The 21,798-nt window shown below is 36.4% G+C and overlaps 1 protein-coding gene across 1 annotated transcript; it reads left to right on the top strand.

The window, feature by feature from the left end:
- The first annotated feature begins 5,227 nt into the window (after positions 1–5,227).
- LOC125934142 (glutaredoxin-1-like) lies at positions 5,228–5,596 on the top strand. The gene has a single exon (XM_049647472.1). The coding sequence runs from the start codon at positions 5,228–5,230 to the stop codon at positions 5,594–5,596; it is 369 nt and encodes a 122-aa protein (XP_049503429.1).
- Positions 5,597–21,798: the final 16,202 nt, after the last annotated feature.

Here is a 21,798-nt window from a genome sequence, read left to right on the forward strand (position 1 = left end):
AAACTTGATTTTATTTTAAATAGCACAAACAAGTATATGAACATAATTTTTAACCCATTGCAATATGCTCTGATTATCTCCCCTAGATTCTTAAATTGAATATGTCAGCCACAATTATTCCTGATAATATTGGCTTTATTGCTCACAAACTGGTAATTTCTTAACATTTTAGAAAAGGTAAATCCTGACGATCGATTAAATCTTCAGACTCAAATGTTTCTTTTTGCACATATGGCCTTTGCACAGGATTAACACACCAACTATTGTTATCTTCTAATCTTAGAAAAGTCTTAAGAAGCAGCAGCTGTATTAGGGATAGAGATCACTACTCCCTTACTTTACAAAAAGAATCTCTTAAAACACAGTGAAACAAACAAACAAACAAAAAAGAATCTTCTGCCCACATTGCTGAGAAATGTTTGATTAAGGAAAATAGGGGAAAGAAGGTTCTTATGTATCTTCTTGGTTTTTTTTAATATTTATTTATTTTTGAGAGAGAGAGAGTGAGTGGGGGACGGGGAGAGAGCAAAATAGACACAGACTCTGAAGCATGCTCCATCCAGGCTCCAAGCTGTCAGCACAGAGCCCGACATGGGGGCTGGAACCCACGAACCATGAGATCATGACCTGAGGCAAAGTCAGACACTTAATCGACTGAGCCACCCAGGTGCCCCTCTGTATCCTCTTGTTAACGCCATTCACAAATTATTTTCTTCAACTATATTATAACAAAATAAATTTAAACTCTACGGTTGATGTAATTTAATATTTTTCTCCCTCTTAAGGTTAAAAGAAGTCTTTTTCATGGCAGAAACATTCTCTTTTATTTCTTCTCCAGAAGTGTCCTTCCAATTGCCTCTCATGAATTCATCCTCTCAGAGTTGTTGACATTGTCCTGCAAACTTCCTGTCCCTATGGACTGTCTCTTGTAGTTAGCAATGTTTTGAAACAGGAATGAACACACACCACCTCCTAAATCAGTATTTCTTGAACTCAGCATGCCTCACACTTTGAGAAGAGCAGCCGTCAATTCCACTTCTGTGTAATTCTTGAATTGTTCTGGAGCCCCATCTGCCTTTGCACTCAAATCTCCAAGAAAACCATTTATTTGAGGCTCTTTTGCCAACCTTCCTAGGAAGGAAGGAATCTAGTCACTTTAGTATTGTGCAAGATGCTCGTTTCCCCCTTCCATTCTCTTTCTCTTAAATAATTCAGCTACCACTTTGTTTGATATTACTTTTAAAAATAATGAATCCCCAAAATTGCCTGTCTCTTTCCCCCCCCCTTCCCTCCTTCTTTCTGTTTTATAGGATGGTATCTTTGTTTCAGACAACAAGGGTTTTAATAGGATTAAGTCCAATGTCTCCATAAGCATCATGACAAATCACAGGCTTGTAATCTCATTCATATCTTTATTCTCCCTCATGGCCATACGCCATGTCATATACTTACATTTCTTGCTTTGCCTTTTCAGCTTCATATCCATAATTGAATGCCAAGACTAAAAGCTCTTTTGTTAAATAGCAACAACTTCCTGCTTCATGATGTTTAATCATTTTCAGCACCTTTTGCTCAGCCGAGAAATGATTCGTAACTGCTTCTTACATCTATGAATAGACAGCATCACAACTGTCTACCACTTTACTCACTTTCACCATGGACCCTTGAAACATGCACTTTCTCTATGACAAAGCTTTTATATCCTCTTCTTCAGAGTGACCCTCTCCTTCTCTTGACTTAAGATGAAAGCTCTTAATATGTCTTAAATATCGACCTTTTCCACAGTCTTTCCAGATAAACTGCATCTCATTCAAAATCTTATAATAACTTTAGCAATTCCTTGGTAGTGGACACAACCCAAAAATACATGTGTGTGCATTTTTCTGGTGATATACTTATATACATGTTGCCTAGTTCAATTAGAAAAATTGCTACAAATAAGGGACTCACTCCTTCCTAACTTCCTCTGGTATTGGTACCATGCACAAGGTTCTGACCACATAACTAACTAGTGGTATCATCTTTTTAAAGATGTAATAATGTAACACAGACTCTTTATGCAAGTGGCTCCTACGTTTCACCTGACTTCCTGAACCACATTGGCCTTTGTGATTCTGGTCCCAAGCTCTATTCCTACAGTTAAGAGGAACATTACTTTAATGAAAATATGCCATTTACCTGCATCCATGGTACATATTATCTTGCATTAACAACCATCAGATTATTATTAAGTCAATTTATAGAAACTTAATAAAGATTCTGAATTTAACAAAGATAGATGGATAATCAGATGATAGGTATATATAGCAAACAATTAGGTAGGTAGGTACACAGACACAAACAGAAGGACAGACCATCCCAGTAAATGCTAAGGGAAAGGAAATACAACATAGAATAAGTCCTTAAAAAGGTGTATTGGATTTGTTACTCCAAAAGCCAAAGAAATTCATCTTATGCACGAATTCATCTTATGCATGCCTAAGTGCAGAATGGATGAAGCTTTATTTATCATGCCATGTTTGTTGAATGAATTCATTTTCTTGACTATACATTTCGTGCCATTGCTATGGATGCCAAAACTGTCCTTGAGTCTAAGGCACACACAGTCTAGCAGAAGATAAAATAAACTATAATACCATGTGTCAAGTGTTTTAAGTCATGGCATCAGACACTTGATTGCAGGAGGTTAATGGCTGATTGGAAGGTGAGAAAGTGAGTGTGGACTATTTTTTTCAAGATGTTTGGTGAGGAAAGGTATGAAACGGAGTGGCAGAATAAAGGGAAAACAAAATTTAAGTGGGATAAAGGAGATGGATCGGAGGCTTTATGGGAGAAGCTAACAAAAGGAATGATGGAAAAATTACAGAAAAAGAGAAATTTGTGGAGAGTGACATTGACACTATTTTATTTATCAAGTCCTAACTTAGTATTTTTAATCATTAGAAGAATCATTTCTAATAAAAATGCTGCTGGATTTTTATTGCTGCCATCACATTATGGAAATCTTTAGATAAAATTATAAAACTGTCCCAAGAATGCTTATAAAAATGTACACTTTAAATTAAAAATTTTAAGTTACCCAGAAAATATTTCAAAATGCAGGAAAAAAAATCAATGTAAGCATATTTATCACAGCATATTATATAAGAATGCATGTGAAACAAAGGTCCAGAAGAAATGTATTTGTTTGTTATAATTAACAAACACACATGATAAAATATTATGCAACCATTGAAACTGCTAACAAAAATTTTTATAATACTCTAACAAGCATTTTTACCATATTCAGTGTGGGAAGAGTACATACAGTGTGATTACAATTAAGTCAGATAGAGAGAAGACAGAGGGAGGGAGAGGGAGGTGGAGGGAGAAAGAAGGGAGGGAGAGGGAGGTGGAGGAGTGAAGGAGGAGGGGGAAGAAAAAGGAGGAGGAGAAGAAGAGTAAAGAAAATAGTACTATGGTAGCTACAAAATACACCAAAAATTTTAAGCAGTCATTTTTAGGTAGTCATCTTTGTAGTGGCAATATAGAAGGATCCCTACAGGCAATCTGAAATGATCTTCTTTTAGACCAATAGTTTAATAGCTTATCCTACCGCAGCTCTGAGATGATGAACAGGGGTTAGTCCCCATATTTTCCTAGATTTGTTTTTTCTAATAATCACTCTAGGAGAATGTTAATAGCTGTTGGACTCTAAAAATAATATTTTATTACATTAACTATGTACAGTTTTTTGTGTGTGTGCTAATCATACCTCAATAAAGTGATTTAAAAATAAACACTAAAGTAAATTACATAAATTTAAACAAATGCTTATTTTAAGCATTCTTATACTCTGGAATTGTAACATCAGAAACTGAGGCAACTCAATTACCTGCACTTGTTCTATCTCTTCCATAGGCAGCATGCTGTTACTTCCACAGCATGTGGAAGTATGCTTACTTCCACTAAGTATGTCCCTTAGTGACCAAATGGCTCCCTCTGCTTACCCTTAGTTTCTGGTCTCTCATCACTTAGTCTGTGAGGCACCAAAATAACACTGGTATGGTTCTGCTTCTTCCTAATGAATTCTTAACCAACTATTGCAAGGCTACCTGAGTCATTTACTTAGATTTTCTTAGATCAAACTTGGAAAAGAAATAAATCAGCTCAACTCATTTTTTAATGCCACCATATAGATTGCTGTTCATTCTATGCATCTGTGAGCCATATTCAAACACCTCTGGTCCAAGCAGTTATGGCAAAGAGGCCAAGGTCATATGTACAAAATACAATTATCTAGGTAGCTAGAAATATGTGGCATTGGCATGACAGGTATTCAGATGATTGGCTTATCCAACACAACATGGTCACTTAGGCAGCAGACGCTATGGATTCCTGAACTGGAACACTAGAAATTCTAAATCAAATAAGAAACCAACCACTAGGAGCACCTGGGTGGCTCAGTTGATTAAGCATCTGACTCTTGATTTCAGCTCAGGTCATGATCTCACACTTCATGAGATCAAGCCCCGTGCTGGGCTCTGCTCAGACAGCACAGAGCCTGTTTGGGATTCTCTCTCTCCACCTCTCTCTGCCCTTCCTCTACCAAAATAAATAATTAAACATGAAGGAAAGAAAGAAAGAAAGAAAGAAAGAAAGAAAGAAAGAAAGAAACAAACAAACAAACAAACAAACAACATTCCACTACCCATTCCATCACTACTGTGATGATAGTGAACTGACACAGGAAGTCACAGAAGAGTTCCTGGCGGAAACTCATTAAGTTTCCATTATTAGAGAGGATGAGAGCAGACAGTGGAAAAGATGAAAACTACTCTATTTCTACTACTATAGATCATTTAAGACCTGTTGGGCCAACTGAGTAATCCAAGACATACAGGTTTACTAGGTTATGGCAAGTCCCCTCCCTGATGCAGTGTTTAGTAGCACCAAAAAGAAAGCTGGTTGCAGTCACACCGTGTCCCTGGACATGAAGCTAGGCTAAAGAGACGTTGTATAAAGAACTTTACCTGCATACTTTGACATCACCACATATCAGAAAAGAAAATACAGGAAAATAAAAGCCCCCCTAGATGGGAATATCTATGATCTATTTTCTCTGTACCTATTTCTGGCTCTAGAACTTCATTGTCCAGTACAGTACCCACTACCATGTGTGGCTATTTAAATTTAAATGTAATTAAATTAGATTAAATTAAAAATTTATGGATTTATATCCTGAGCAATGCCTACAAGGGAAGATTCCTCCCTAGGAGGCAGCTGCCTGTCAGCATGGGCTCAAGAATTTGTGAACAGCAAAACCCAACCTGGAAACGTGGTTGTGTTCATTAAGCCCACCTGCTCCTACCACAGAAGAATCCAAGAGCTCCTCAGTCAACTGTCTTCACAGAAGGATTTTTGGAATTTGTTGATAATCACAGCCACTAGTTACACAATCAAGATTCAAAATTATTTGCAACAGCTCACAAGAGCCAGAAAGGTACCTTGGGTCTTTATTGGTAAAGATTGTATAAGTGGATGCACTTATCTGACAGAAATGCATCACAGTGGGGAACTGTTGAAGCAGCTAAAGCAAATTAGAGGTATACAATAAGTATAGAGCAGACCCCAGGCTGATATCCTCTATGAAAGCTGGATGGCATTGCAGATGATGACCACACTTCCTGGTGGATATATGTGGGGCTAATAGCCCCAGCAACTGTTTCCTTAAAATTCTGAAATATATTCACCAAAAAAAAAGAGGGGTGTAATTTTTTGGGAAAAAATAGCTTTTGCTTTTTTTTGATTCAGTATTAAAACTGAGCCAACTTGCCCCAAACCACGGGTCTGAGAAGAGTGATGGACATCCTGAGATTCCTCTCGATTGGCCCTTCAGGTTCCAAAAGACCATGACAAGTTACAGCTTAGGATTCAGTCAGGGACCCAAAAGATGTCCTCTCTTTGACACGTGTTTCTTACGAACTGTTCTCTATATGCCAGGACTCCTCTAGCTCCAAGCCAGTGTTTTTCAACAAAGTTTATCCCAGACCCTCTGGGATGAATCTATAATTGGTTTTCTGCTACTGCTTGAAAGTTATTTTGTTGAGTCTGACTTTTTGGAATTTGCATTATGCAAACAATATGTATTTTCAATATGCTTTTTCAAGCTGCATGTGTTTCCCCAGTCATCATCCCCATCCCACCCCATCCTATCTTGAGAATCTCTGCTCTGAACCAGTGTTCTTAACCTTAACAATTGACAGATCTCATAGGAAATGTTCAACAGTTCTGTGAAAGGACTTGAGGACCCAATTTGAGAAACACCACGTAAGTTAAACATGTTTGGTCTTCACTTGGTGCCACAGGGATCAAGGGTGCAAGTGTAGCTGCTGTGGCACCTCTGTTATGCAAGATGGTTGTCCAGGTAATAAGTCTGTATTAACTTGTTCAGAATATGAACAGAAGTAAAAAATAAAATTTAAAGTGTTATCACAGAAAACTTGCAACCTCCTCCCCTAAGACTATCTCTGTGAAGTGGCCAAATTTGAGAAACACAGTCCTAAATGATTCTCTCTCTCCTTTTTCCCTCCACTCTATGAAATCTTTAGGGTCTCTTATTGTGACATTTGTTCTAGAATTGCAATATTAAGTTAATTTCCTTCTTCGGTCTCTAGTGTGAATGGTTAATTTCTTTTCTAATAAAGAAATACCTAAAGATGAAAAAAAATTCAGTTCCTGAGCTGCACTAGCCAAATTTCAAGGCTCAATTGTCACATGTGGCTAGTGACTATCATATTAGACAATGCAATATAGAACATTTCTTTCCTAGAGCACTGATTGGTAGTAATACACAAGTACTAACCATCAAATTTACTTGATGAATTTCAAAAGTCTATTTGGAAAAATATATATGAGAATCAGAAAAAATATCAAAAAAGGGGGAAAAAAACAGGGAATGCACACTGAAGTAGGATGAAAATACATGCAAAGGTGCTATAATTAAACAGTACTGGAGATATCAAAAGAAATAGAAAAATAGGTCAATGCACAATTTGCTAGTACAGAAATATTTCTAAATATATCTGAGAATTTAAAATTTTTTAAATGTGTCACTTCAAATCACTGGTATTAGAACAATTAGATGTAAATTTTAGAGAAAATAAAATAATTATTAGCTACTTACTTTACATCAATTAAAAAATTACTCCAGATAAGATTAAAGATCTAACTATGTTCAAAACAGCTTAACAATCTTGACATAAAAAAGATGGAAAAGGCTTTTTAAGGAAGATAGGAAACCAGGAATAATTATAGATATAAAATAGGAAAAAATCCTGAGGTATATATAAACCTGAACCTTCAAATCAAAACGGTTTGCTGTGTAACATGCATAGCAATGAAAAGAGGCCATTATCTGGAAATGGCTTTAACATATTCTAAATTTAAAGGATAAGAAGAGAATTTTAAAAGGAATCCAAGCAGGGGAAAAAAATGGCATCCCCCCAAAAAAAAGCATACATTTTAGTCAAGATTCCTTTAAACAGTAACAAAAAATGACTGTATATTTAACTTCAAATTCCAAAAAGTAATAATAGTATAGGCCACTTGGACCACAATTCAATAAAGGTGGAAAAAGTTTTTAAAGTATACATCTAAAAAACCAATCAAATGTAAATGTAAGGACACAAAACCACACTGTTCTAAATAATTCCTAGGGCAAAGAAGAAATCAAAGCTCTAATTATAGACTGTTTAGAAAAGAAGGATACTAAAGAACCCCCAGCTCCTGACAAATGATGAATTGGCTTGAGCTACAAGATTCCTCTAAAAAAAATTAAGAAGTAAATAAGAATAAAAGAAGAGAGCTCAGATACAAAGAACTAATCTGCAAGAACCTCTTGCAGAGAAACAAAGAAGCGTCTTCTGGAATCTTCCATTTAGACAAGCTTAAGAGGAGCCTGTCTCAGATTCTTTCCTTAAACTCACCAGAAGGTCTATAAGCTAGTGCTCTGGTTCATCACCCCTCCTTGCACATTACAGATAGTACAGTTACAGCCTCAGATGAAACTGACCTCACAGGCAAGTATATGAAATATTATATTTCATATAATAAGAAGTATATGAAAAATTATATTTTATAAAGATGCCCACACCTATATGTTCATTCATTCCCATATGTCCTTCTTACAATGTAACTGACACTCCCCTCACCAAGAAATGTGTTCTATGTTCTTTCCTCTTGAATTTGGGCAGAGACTCATGCCTGCCTCAAACAATGGCATAAGGAAAAGTGATCTATATGACTATATGATCTATATGACTTCCAAAATATATTACGATTCTGCCTGATGTTCCTTCTTTTTCCTTCCCTCTCTCTCTCTTTGGAATGTAGCCACCATGTTGTGGAGAAACTTAAGCCAAGAAGAGAAGTCACATGTGGGTTTTCCTGTAGACAGCCCCAACCAAGATCCAGCCAACACCTGCAACCACCACCAGAAATGTGAGACAATGCAAGTCCTATCAGTCCAGTCCCCAGCCTTCAAGTGTTGCAGCTGAGGCCCCAGATACCGTGGAACAGAAATAAGCCAGCCCTACTGTATGTTGTCTGAATTTTGGAACCACAGAAACCAAGAATGACAAAAAATGATTACTGTTTTCTAAAGTCACTAAGTTTTAAGAAAATCTGTCATAAGTTTGTTGTGCAGCAACAGATAACTAACACAAAATATATTTGTTACAAAGAAAAGCTTTATTACATAAAGTAGGATACAAAACAAGAATAAAATTCTCAAAGAAATAGGGCAGGCTTTAGATTATATGGAACAGGCACCAGAAGTCAAAAAGAATAATCAAACAGAAATATTGAACACTAAAAATATAATACGTGAAAAACAAAATATAATAGATGAAATAAATTACAGGATCTATAAAGTCTAAGAAGGGATAAAGATATGAAAATTAAGAGAGAAGGAGAATAGAAAAAGATACCAACATATGAATAATAGAAATCCCAGAAAATGACAAAGAAAAGGATGGGAGAAAAATTCAAAGGTAATAATGATATGCTTCCCTGAATTACAGAATTGATTAAAGACCTTAAATCCAAAAATCTAGAGAATGCAAAATTTAATAGTTACAGAAAAATCTACTCTATGCATGTTATAGCAAAATTTAAAAACATCGAAGTCATAAAGGATAATTTTTTTTTTGTTTTTGCATGTGTGTTGCTTCACTGGTTTCCTAATTAAGTTTGTGATTAGATAAATAATGCATAATATTTGGGAAGATTAGATATTACCTTCTCCAGAAATCCTTCCCTAACCAGCCCCCTCTGAGGACAGATTAAGTGTCCCTATTTTGGGATTCCATAATATCCTGCTCACAACTCAGAAATTGTTCTTACCATGCTGTGTCTGTCCCCATCTATTAGCATGTTGAGTAGTGGTTATTAACAAGAGTGACACATCAAAACCCCAGGGGAGTTGTTTTTGTTACTGATGGTGTTTCTTAATCTACTTGTTCAGATCCCACTGCAGGGCTTCTGAACTTGAATCTTTAGGAGTGGAGTACAAGTTTTTAAAACTATTCCAAGATTTAACCTTGGTTAAAATCATCAATACAGAGGAAAGAGACTACATATTTACTCCTGTATCCTAAGACTTACACAGTGCCTGGTAGATAGCATAGGATCAGAAAAATGTCTGCTAAATGAAGTCATGAAATTTAGATGTACATTATTTATAACATGTATAAAATAATATTTATGTCTCCAAAACCACAGCAATTTGTTTTGCACTATGAAAATTCAATGTCATTTACTAATCCTAACATTGTATCTGAGTTATCTAATATCCTTATGCATTCTTTTGTCAGAGATCAAGTTTTATGGTTAGTATTGACATACTGTCGAGAATCTTGATTTCAAGTGAACATTTTCCTTCTAATGCTAGACACCAGGCAGCTTAAACTGAAATCTGTCATGTACCTTTGCATTCCAGATTTAGCTATGATTACATAGTAGTTTTAGTCCATCGATAGATATCTCACTTTCCCCAAGAATAATATGATGCAGGTTTCTGAGGAAAAAAAAAAGGCACTGAATAAGGGATTTTACATAGAAAAGATTAAAATTCCTGAATGTATCAAGAAACCATTATCTGTTCTTAGAATTTCAAATGACAGTAGTAACTGTTGTCATTAAATGTAGAAAACTCCATAAAACAACTGCTTATTTTCTACTACTCTTTTTAGGAAGAATCCACATATGGTCTCCACCCACAGTGATTATTTTAGCTTTGAAACCATTAGGAAAGTCTGAACAGGCCCTTGGCAAGTTTAATACCTTATACTTGTATAATGCCTTCCAATTTCCAGAGCATCTTCACTTACGTTATCTCATTTGGGCATTACAGCGACCCTATGAGGTTTACACAGCAAGTATAATTGCTTACCCTTTATAGATGAAGAACTTGAGATTCCAGTCTGATAAGTGATTGACTCAGAGAATCAGAGCAGAGCTGGGATGAGGACCAGACCATCTGCCTACCTGCATGGTGCTCTCTCCATCACTGTACAGTGCTTCCAGAAGATTCTGCCCAAAGAAGCAATGGAATATGGGCATTTACATATTTAATTGTCCTGTACTCTCAAAGTCCACTAATGACTTATTTCAGTTGGAATTTTGGGAAGAAGTACATCCTCAATCACGTAAAATGGAGAAAGAGAATAGATAAATTACACAGTACAATATCAAGAAAGAGAATCTTCATATGCTGTTGTGATGTGTTTCCTATGTGTTACATGAAGAATTTTCTTCTTTTCAAAATTTAAAAACTATATGCAATTTTAAAAGCCAATTAAAAGATTCAAAATCACAGCTCTGTGCAATTAGTATCAGAATTTTAGGTCAACATTTATAGGAGACGTTTGTTTGTGTGCCAGGAAGTTTGATGTTTTCTATAATTCCTGTTTAACCTTCCCTCAGTCTTATGAGTGTATGTCATTTACATTATCCAGGCTTTCATAAGAGGTGAGTGCAGCATTCTATGCTGTGTGCCAGCAATAATCATGAAAATATGTGAAATGTGACCCCATGCCAAAACTAGGTTTCATAAAAAGTGATCTGTCCATGATTCAGTTGGCGGGCAGGGTGCACAGCTGACTGATATTTAAACTTTTAGGAAGTTAATGCCCAGAGGAAGCATATAAGGCAGATGTGGAAATTCACAGAGAAGTTCATCATAGGACATTGTGTTATGGAAATGGGAGAAAATTTTTTCCACTTCCCTAATTCACAGGAATGTTATAGGAATGAGTGTCAACAAAACATTGAACTACCTAGATAAATACAGTTGAGCCTCCCCAAAAAAGACAAAATGTTAAGTTACAGATTCATCTAAATTCCAAATTTCTTTGTATAATCTATAAAACTGACTAGATATGCAAGAGGGACAAATTAATGACCCTTTGAGAGTTTTCCCATTTCATAACTTAGAGTTTTTAAATTTTATAAATTAAGGCTTAATTTTAATTTTAAAAATAAATTTTAATACAGAAGGAATAAACAGCTGATTCATTCTGGTTCTGCACACTACTTTTCCATTAGACTTTTATTTATTTTTTTTTTTTCTACAGAGAGAGAGAGCACAAGCCAGGGAGAGAAGCAGGAGAGAGACAGAAAATCTCAAGCAGGCTCCATGCTCAGTGCAGAGCTCCATGTGGGGCTCCATCCCATGACGCGGGATCATGACCGATGTCAAAATCAGGAGTCAGACACTCAACTGACTGAGCCGCCGAGGCGCCCCTATTTTTCCATTAGATTTGATATTTTTCAAGCAGTCAGTAGCTCAACTGTGATGTCAGATAATATATGCCACATAGATCCTGCACCACATCGGTGGCCAGCAGTTCTCTATTTCCCCACCCCCATGCAGCTGAGCTCAAAGCAGAGCTCCTGTCATCCTCAACACTTCCCACTGATGCATTCTAAGATTTTCTCCATGAGACAATAGGGCAGAACAAGAAATGCCTGAATGTCAGAAATCTGCACACTCATTTCAGCTCATACACCTGGGTCTCCATAGATTGGATCTACACACGGAAGAGAATCAGCAGAACTTCCACATTAAACAGTTTTTCTCTCCTCTTATATTCAAGATGAATCCAATAACAATATCTAGGGTTTCTACCTTAGCCAGCCGATTCTAAGCTGCACTTAGAGCTCTTTGACAAATGTACCATGGAGCTCCAGACTGAAAATGCTTTTCCCTTCCAATCTTATGATCAATGGGTTTCCACAGAGTTTACATGGTATTTCAATATTGGAAATGGAATTAAAGAGCAAGGACATATTCATTCAATATTCATTTACAGAGTATATACCAAGAGCTAGGCACTTTGCTCATATTAAGTATTTTATAGATTTACATCAATAACTTGAATTCCTTCAACCACATAATATATGTTAAATCGTACACATGCAGTTGAGGTACAATAAAAAAGAGTCATCATACTTAAAAGATATTGCCATTCAGAAAATGACCATCTAACTGTAAATGGTGTAGCTCTTACATCATGTATTGGAAGGAAGAAAGCCAGAAGAGAATTGCTCTTGGCTCCTAGTGCTCATTCAGTCATATTTCCTCTCATCGAAGGGTTATGTAGGTATCTGACACTCTAAGTAAGTTTAAAACTTACTGACAATTTGACATTCTAAATAAGTTTAAATTTGATATTTGAAACAAGTTTAAAACTTTATATGGAAATTGATCATCTCTAAATACTATGATTTTAAATTTCTCATTCTAAGATTTACCCTTTTTTACAACATGCTGCAGGATGGTAAATTATCAGAAGCCATGTCTCCTAACCATGAAGGAGTTAAAATAACATACTTTATTATAACCAGACTGACTTAAAAGAAGATAGGCCTTCCACAGTTAAACCAAATAGAGATAAACTTGAAAAGATAGTGATGCATAAATATACAGGTTAATAAGAAGTGAGCAAGTCTAAGATCTTGATCTATCACGCATCATCCTCCAGTATGAATGATTTCATTTGCTTTTTAAATAGATAAATACAAAAACAGCATTTTCCCTTGGCAAGAAAGTAACTGTTTTGTATTATTTACCTAGACTGCATCTGTGTTTCTAAAAAGAACAGTAAATACATTTCTGGAGCAAGACATGTTTCTGTGATAATGTGACTAATGCTCCTTAAACACTTTGGAGATCATTAGAATGCTTTCCAGAAGCTGCTATTGAACTCAGTTGGTTTAGCAAGAACACAAGATAAAAAGGAAAACATGTTCTCAGCATATTTTACTAAACTATTAGTAGAGAGCTGCAATTGGAAGTCCTCCAGCAGGCTAACTGCCAGAAGGTGAGGACCAGGATTCTGCCCAGGCATTCAGAGGACAATCTGGTTCCAAGCCAGTGTGAAAACTATATAGGCTCAGGATACCTCTTTCAGCAAGGCTCTCTGAATGAACAACTCAACTTGGGTGATGCCCTCCCCGCCACCATCCACATCCCAAATCCTGGACTTTCCGCCTGCCCTGAGAAGTTAGATTCATAATATGGTTGTTGAAGAATTTTCTAACAGGTGTTCAGAACTTAACTGAGCAAGCACTTCACAAGAATGTTAAAGAGAAATAAAAGACCTGATAAGATTAAGTCATATGTGTTCCTTCCAAAGACCGGCCAGACCTGGGAGAATTATGGCTTAATGCAATAACCTTCTCTGATTTCTCAAACATCCTAGAACTGGATGGTGGTGGTACCATCCAGGATGTACTCATCCTTCTAATTCATGACAGATTAATTCAGTATCTGTTGAGCTGCTATGGTGTGACCCCATGGAGTTCATATGTTAATGCAGAGAGGTGGGGAGACAGACAAATAAGTGACAGACTAATAAACAGCCAACAATAATTTGGCTGATGTAAAATAAGTGATATAAGTATTGCAAAGAGAGTGACAAACTGATGCCAATTTGAATGCAGGTGGTCAGAGATCTTGCTGAAAGTGAGCCACTTAAGAGAAGTTATATGAAGAGTCAGAAACAGATTCTGTAAGTTCTAGTCACTCACGTCTTCAAACAATTTTTTTGAAAGTCATCACATCGTATAACATTTTTTAAAATCTTGACATTACACACTTAGGAATTTAATTAATTTTTTTTACCAGTTTTTTTTTTAACATTACTTGGAAAAAAGTCCTCCTCCCAGATTGTCTACTTATAAGATTCTTCTAAGAACCCATATGTATTTGACCAAGTTTGCCTGCCTTGCTTCACTTTATTTAAATTTTTCTTCTAATTCCAGATTTCAAGCTATATTACAAAGCTGTAGTGATCCAGGCAGTGTGGTACTGGCACAAAAATAGACACGAATTTCAATGGAACAGAACAGAAAACCCAGAAATGAACCCACAACTGTATGGTCAACTAATCTTTGACAAATCAAGAAAGAATATCCAATGGAAAAAAGACAGACTCTTCAACAAATAGTGTTAGGAAAACTGGATGGCAGCGTGCAAAAGAAACGGGATAACTTTCTTTACCATACACAAAAATAAATTCAAAAAGGGTGAAAGACTTAAATGTGAGACATAAAAGCAGTATACATATAACAAAATAACATTTATACACACACACACACATATATACATATATGTATACATATATGTATATATGGAGAGAGAGAGAGAATGGAATATTATCCATAAAAGGAATTAAATCTTGCCATTTGCAATGACGTGGATGGAGCTACAGAGTACTGTGCTAAGCAAAATAAATAAGTCAGAGAAAGACACATACCATATGAGTTCACTCATATGTAGAATTTAAGAAACAAAACAAACAAACATGAGGTGGGGGAAGAGAGGAAAACCAAGAAACAGACTCTTAATTGTAGAGTTACTAGACTGATGGTTGGGGGGTGGGGAGGGGGCTGTGTTAAATAGGTGATGGGAATTAAGGGCACTTGTGATGAGGACTGGGTATTGTATGTAAGTTTTGAATCACTAAATTCTACGGCTGAAACGAATACTACACTGTATGTTAACTAACTGGAATGTAAATAAAAATTTGAATGCATAGATCAATTGATCGATTGATCAATAGATAATTTCTTCTAATGAGACTTCCACAGATTCTCTCTGACCCTTTTACTCAGTACTTATTGATCTATTTCCAGGATTGACTATAATAAATATGTTTAGTTCTTTCCCCCAGACTTTTCCCCAGAGCTTTGATTACCAGAGCTTGTGACATTACAATATTGTCTCTTTAACGTTCAATTTACCCTCAAATTTAACATTTCTAAAACTAAATATATTACCCTATCCCTCCACCTTTCCTCAAAACCAAATATTTCTGCTTTATTTCATCTTTTCTGTTAAGAGTATTATGATCATCTCATTGTGACTTAGAACCTCAGTGTCATAGTTTTTTTAGAAAGAATGGGTTTTGTGTCATTTTGTTTTGTTTTTGAAGTTGCTCCATTAGAAACAACATTTAGTATTTGCTTATATAGACTTAGAGGAATGCTTTAAAATAACATTCCAGAATTTTCATATCTCATTTATCAGTTGGCTAATTATAACTAGATTAAAATTATATTCACCAGGTCAGTTTCAAAAGGTGGTTGAACAGATTCAGCCTCTTATGGCAAACACAGCTTACTCTTCTAAGAAAACAAACACAATTCTCTAGAGTAAACATTTTAACAAATGTAGTTGTTTTGGTTTTTTTAAACAATCAATCTGAAGTTTATAAAACATCAAGTCTTAGAACTAGTAAAACAAACCTTTGACTATTACAGAAAAACCCTATGCTCTTTTAAGTAAACAGATTGACAGAAATTCAACATTAGAATGGCAAGATACAGAAGTATATTTAGCTCAAATTTTTGGATAACATATTTAACTTCTAATTCCATATGGGCACATATGGCTATTACCTACTCAGTCTCTGTCAAAAAATGTAGTTTTTTGATACTTGTTCAAATGGTTTAGTAGAACTTGATCAAGTTTGTATATTGATCATGGGTCTTTTTCCTCACATATTTGCTAACTAATGAAAAAGCTGTGTTCACACTACTTAAACTCAAGATGCAAACATGGATGCTTAAAAATGTCTTTATTCCTTTAACACATCCTTCCATCCATTCATATCCACACAGTTCTGATCAATATTCTGTCCCCTACCCCAAAGTCAATGCAGGATGTAAGATGCCATTTTGTTGTTTTCTTTTGACTTGTTTTTTAACCAACTAAGAAACTGTCTAAGTTTTATACATGCACAGGTCTCCAAGAAAAAATAAATTTCATAAAACTTGAATGTTAAATGTTACTGTGGAAGAATATGATGTTCATCAACATTTCAAAAAGTCTGAAGAATACACTTCTGAATCTGTTTAACATTCTAAGTTGTTGGACAATAGCACTCTTTTTTTTTTCAAACAGCATCTTTAAAATATCAAAGAACAACAGTCCTATAGAAAACCCTTTCACTGAAGGCTGGATTGTTTTACCTTTTTATTCTTCCTTCCCAGAATCACTCCTCCAATGCCTTCTGACCATGGCCAACTCCCCTCTCTCACCCCAGAAACGCACCCCTTATCTAGTTCCCTTATTTCAAGATGTTTGGCAGCACTCCACAGTAGCCAATGCTTTGTGCAAATCTAAGAAAAGAGAATGGAGAAAAACAGAGTACCCTAATATCAGAGGCATGATATTCCTGGAGAACCAAAGACATCATGGCATTCTTCATGTAACAAATTTCATGGGTATGATACTTCTGTCATCTTGAGGGCAAAATTATATTCATCTTACAAATTTAAGTGTTTGTTATTTCAAACTCTAAAATGTTTATTCAATGAGTGATAAGAGTATAATGTTAATTGCTGATCTGTTCCTAATTAGGTGCTATACAAACTAGGTTATGAATATTGCTCTTGCCTTTTAAAAGCTTAAAATCTGAGACAGAGAAAAACATAGGCTTTACAGAAAAGTGTAAGCACCCACCGATCAACTGAATTCATAACATTTTAACACACAAATACTTTGCACCAAAGAATGCAGGCATAATAAAGCATAAATAGGCTATCATTGAACCCATGGAGCTAAAAATTCTAATAAAAAGAAAGTTCTTAAAAGATAGCAGAGGCATAAAATATATCATAAGAGAAGCAGATAATATAATGCAGAACACGGCAGACAGATTATAAGGAGATGTCCATGATTCTTAAGATGTTCATGCCTTTCTGTAATTCCTTCCCCTTGAAAGTGGGCAAGACCTGTGACTTGATTCCAACTAGGAGAAAGTGGCAAAGGTGATTCGATATGCACAATTAAGTGTCCATGATTACCTAGGAGCATACAGTCCATCTTACTGGAGTCCCTCTCTCTCCATTGCTGGCTTCAAAGAAGCCACCAAACCTGCAGTGGCCAAGAAATGAATTCTTCCAACAACCTGAGGGAGCTTAGAAACAGATGCCCTCCCACTCAAACTTCTAGATGAGAACCCAATCCAGACAGGCTGACACCTTGATTACAGCTTTATGAGAGCCTAAGCAAAGGACCAGGTAAGCTGTGCCAGAGTTCCTTCCCCACAGAAACTGTAAAATAATATTTACACGTTGTTTTAAGCCACTAAGTTTGGGGTACTTTGTTATGCAAAAGATAGCCTATACACAGAGGCTCAAATGAAAGAATATCAGATTGTAAGCAACCAGAAAATTTTCATTGAGGAAGTAGCATTTTTACAGATGTTATGGATATTAAGGAATGATTATGATTTGAACACTTACAGATTAAGGCAACAAATGTCTCTCTCTCTTTTTTTAATGTTTATTTTTGAGAGAGAGAAAGCACAAGCAGAGGAGGGGTAGAGAGAGAGGGAGACACAGAATCTGAAGCAGGCTCCAGGTTCCAAGCTGTCAGCACAGAGCCCAACGCGGGGCTTGAACCCATGAACCGTGAGATCATGACTTGAACTCAAGTCGGATGCTTAGCCGACTGAGCCACCCAGGCCCCCCAACAAATGTCTCTCTCTCTTTTTTTTTATTAACTTGTTTTATTTTTTATTTTTTTAAATTTACATCCAGAGAAAGACAAAAATCATGACTTCACTCATATGAGGATTTTAAGAGACAAAACAGATGAACATAAGGGAAGGAAAACAAAAAACAGGAAGGGGGACAAAACAGAAGAGACTCAAATATGGAGAACAAACTGAGGGTTACGGGAGGGGTTTTGGGGGTGGGGAGGATGGGCTAAATGGGTAAGGGCACTAAGGAATCTACTCCTGAAATCATTGTTGCAACTACAAATGTCTCTCTTAATTTGAGAGAGCTACCATGTTTAGTCTGAAAATTAAAAATTAAAGCATGAAAAATAAATAAAATAAAAGCATGAAATGTCAAAAAGAAACAGCTCATATTTAATACTGAGAAACTTAAAGCTTTCACACTAAGATACAAAGCAAGGATATCCCCTCTCACCACTCCTTTACAAACTAGACGGCAAATATTTGCTAATGTAATACAAGAAGAAAAGGAAAAAAAGGTGTGCAGATTAAGAAGGAAGACATGAGACACCTGGGTGGCTCAGTCAGTTGAGCTTCCAACTTAGGCTCAGGTCGCGACCTCACAGTTAGTGAGTTCCAGCCCCGCAGTGGGCCCTGGGCTGACAGCTAAGAGCCTGGAGCCTGCTTCAGATTCTGTGTCTCCCTCTCTCTCTGCCCCTCCCCCGCTCATGCTCTGTCTCTCTGTCAAAAATAAACAAACATTTGGGGCGCCTGGGTGGCTCAGTCGGTTGAGCATCCGACTTCGGCTAGGTCATGATCTCACGGTCTGTGAGTTTGAGCCCTGCATTGGGCTCTGTGCCGACAGCTCAGAGCCTGGAGCCTGGAGCCTGCTTCGGATTCTGTGTCTCCCTCTCTCTCTGCCCCTCCCCTATTCACACTCTGTCTCTCTCTGTCTCTCAAAAATAAATAAACATTAAAAAAAAAAAAAAAGGAAGACATAACTGTCTTTGTTCACAGATGGTTTGATCATCTATGTAAAAAATCCAAAACAATCAACAAAAAACTCCTGAAACTAATAAGCAATTATAGTAATACTGTATAAGAATAATATACAAAAGTCATTTGCTTTTCTATGTATTAATAATGAACAAGTCGAATTTGAAATTAAAAACACAATACCATTTACATTATCACCTAAAAACTTGAAATACTTAGTTATAAATCTAGCAAAATATATACAAGATCTATATGAGGAAAACTACAAAATTCTAAAAAATGAAATCAAATAAGAACTAAATACACGGATAGATGGCCCATGTGTGTGGATAGGAAGAGTCAATATTTTCAAGGAGTCCGTTCTTCCCAACTTGATCTACAGATTTAATGCAATCCAAATAAAAATTCCTACAAGTTATTTTGTGGATATCAACAAACTGAGTCTTATATTTATATAAAGAGGCAAAAGACCCAAAATAACGAATAAAATATTGAAGGAAAAGAACAAAGTGAGAGGATTGATCCTATCCAACTTGAAGACTTACTATAAAGCTACAGTAATCAAGTCAGTGTGGTACCTTCGATCAAGCCATAAAAAAACATGAAGAATACTTTAATGCATATTATTAAGGTAAAGAAGTCAATATGAGAAGGCCCCAAACTGTATGATTCCAACTACATAACATTCCAGAAAAGACAAAACTATGGAGGCGATTAAAAAAATAAATAAATAAGTGGTTGACCAGGGTTGGGGGGGGGGGGTAGGTCAATAGTCAATAGGCAGAGCATAGATGATTTTCAGGCCAGTAAAAATACCTTTTATTATATTATAATGATAAATATATGCCATTATACATTTGTCCAAAACCATACAGAATCCAACACCAAGAATGAACCTAAGGTATCCTATGGATTTGGAGTGATTTTGACATGTCATTGTAGATTCAACCTTGGCAACAAATGTACCATTCTGATGAGTGGTGTTGATAATAAGGGAGGCTATATGTGGGGGGAAGGGCAGTGAGTAGGGGCTATATGGAAAATCACTGTACCTTCCTCTCAATTGTATTGTAAGCCTAAAACAGTTCCAAATAAAAGTCTTTTAAAAAATAAGAAACACCTATAGGCCAGGTTGCTTAGAGTGTAGAATAGGTAGAAGTAACCAATATTCTTTGCAAGATGACTCAAAACATTATGCCAAGGAGTTCATAATTTATGTGGGGAGCAAATAGATGTCACTGAAGATTTCTGAATTGGCAGTAATGTGACCAAAGATGTGTTCAGATAAGATAATTCTTATTAATAAAAGCTTAAGCACTGTATTGGAGAAAACACAAAGCCCAGAGGAACTGAGGTAAGAAGGGGCTGATTTAGAGGAGTGTGAAGGGGAAACTGTAGTGGGAGAAGTTTCCAGAAGCATGCACAAATGGAAGTGAAAAAAGGTAGCAACTGCTCGGCATGGAAGGGCAGAGTTGACTCCGCTTAGGTTTCAAACCTAAGCTTCCTTTCTTTCATGAATAGATCAAAAGAGATCCATGAATGGTCAAAGGAAAGAAAGGCAAAGAAGCTATAAGATGGTGTTGCTGCCAAGCATTTTTATCTATGCGTCTTGACGGAACAGTCTTAAATAAATTTCCAAGTACCCCATTGAAAATGTCTCAAAACAAAGTAAAATATTTCTATGTGGCACTATTGGAAGTAAGAGTGAGTCAAATCCTGCTATCAGCTGTGTCCACGTGATACTTGTATTCTTTCATATGCATGACTTTGGATAAAATATGAGCTACACTTAATAATTTCATCATTATACAATATTTCTTAAATGTATATGTAATATGATTTTTTAACATAATGAGATAGTATACACCTATCTTCAGTAATGGGTGAAAAAAAATGAAGGTGTAATATCCCCAGCAAGCTAATTACAGGTCACCAGAGTATAGGTAATTCAGAGAAACTTACAAAATCCAACATCTCCATTTCCACCATCACATATATTGAAACCACCGTGACAATGCTGTCATTTTCCTTTGTGAGACAGAGGCAGGATGGCAGGCTCTAAATAATGCATAACCTACCAACATTCCTGCTCATATCCTTTTCAAAAAATGGTGAGGCATCTCTTTTACAGTCCACAAAGAATTGAAATCATATGGTGAGCTCTTGGCACAAGTTGCAGTTTCTTCAGTGCACCCATGTCAGGGACACAGACTGCCACAGCATACAGATGAGGCCTGCACCCAGAGGGCCTCCTGACTGCAGACTTTCCCAAGGCTGGAAGATCCACATGAGCTTTGAATCCCGCCTCTACCTCTTCCTCACCAATGAGCATTTCTCTCACCCACTTCATTCCTTTCTTGTGAAGTCAGATTAATATTTTACACAAGTCAACAGGGCTCTCAGAAAAATGTGTGACTCTTTCCTTTACCTCAGAATACAGATCCCAGCTTGGTAGACTGAAAATAGAATAGAAAATATAACCATTGTGCAAGTTGGTACCAGCTCTCAATTACGGGGCCACATGGATACACACTGACAGTTCAGTGTTTCCCTGAGAGTAGGAGCACAGAAGATCCAGGGAGGAAGAAGGAGGGTGAGAAGAAATGAGCACTGCCCAAGCATAATGTACATCCCCCTTTGTTGTCTTCTCTTTTTCTCTGGATATTCCCTAGGCTTTCAACTTTCAGTATGATTTTTTCCAAGATCACTCTAACTGAAACAACTCATTCTGGTCCCTGAATGCATAGCAACTCCAAGAGCATGACGCTCTTCTGTGAGATTTCTTGCA

Source organism: Panthera uncia (assembly GCF_023721935.1).
Source record: "Panthera uncia isolate 11264 chromosome A1 unlocalized genomic scaffold, Puncia_PCG_1.0 HiC_scaffold_16, whole genome shotgun sequence".
In the NCBI taxonomy this organism is placed as follows: domain Eukaryota; kingdom Metazoa; phylum Chordata; class Mammalia; order Carnivora; family Felidae; genus Panthera; species Panthera uncia.

Excerpts from the sequence above, each read along its gene's own strand:
- LOC125934142 (XM_049647472.1), top strand. The coding sequence starts at position 5,228 with ATGCCTACAAGGGAAGATTCCTCCCTAGGAGGCAGCTGCCTGTCAGCA.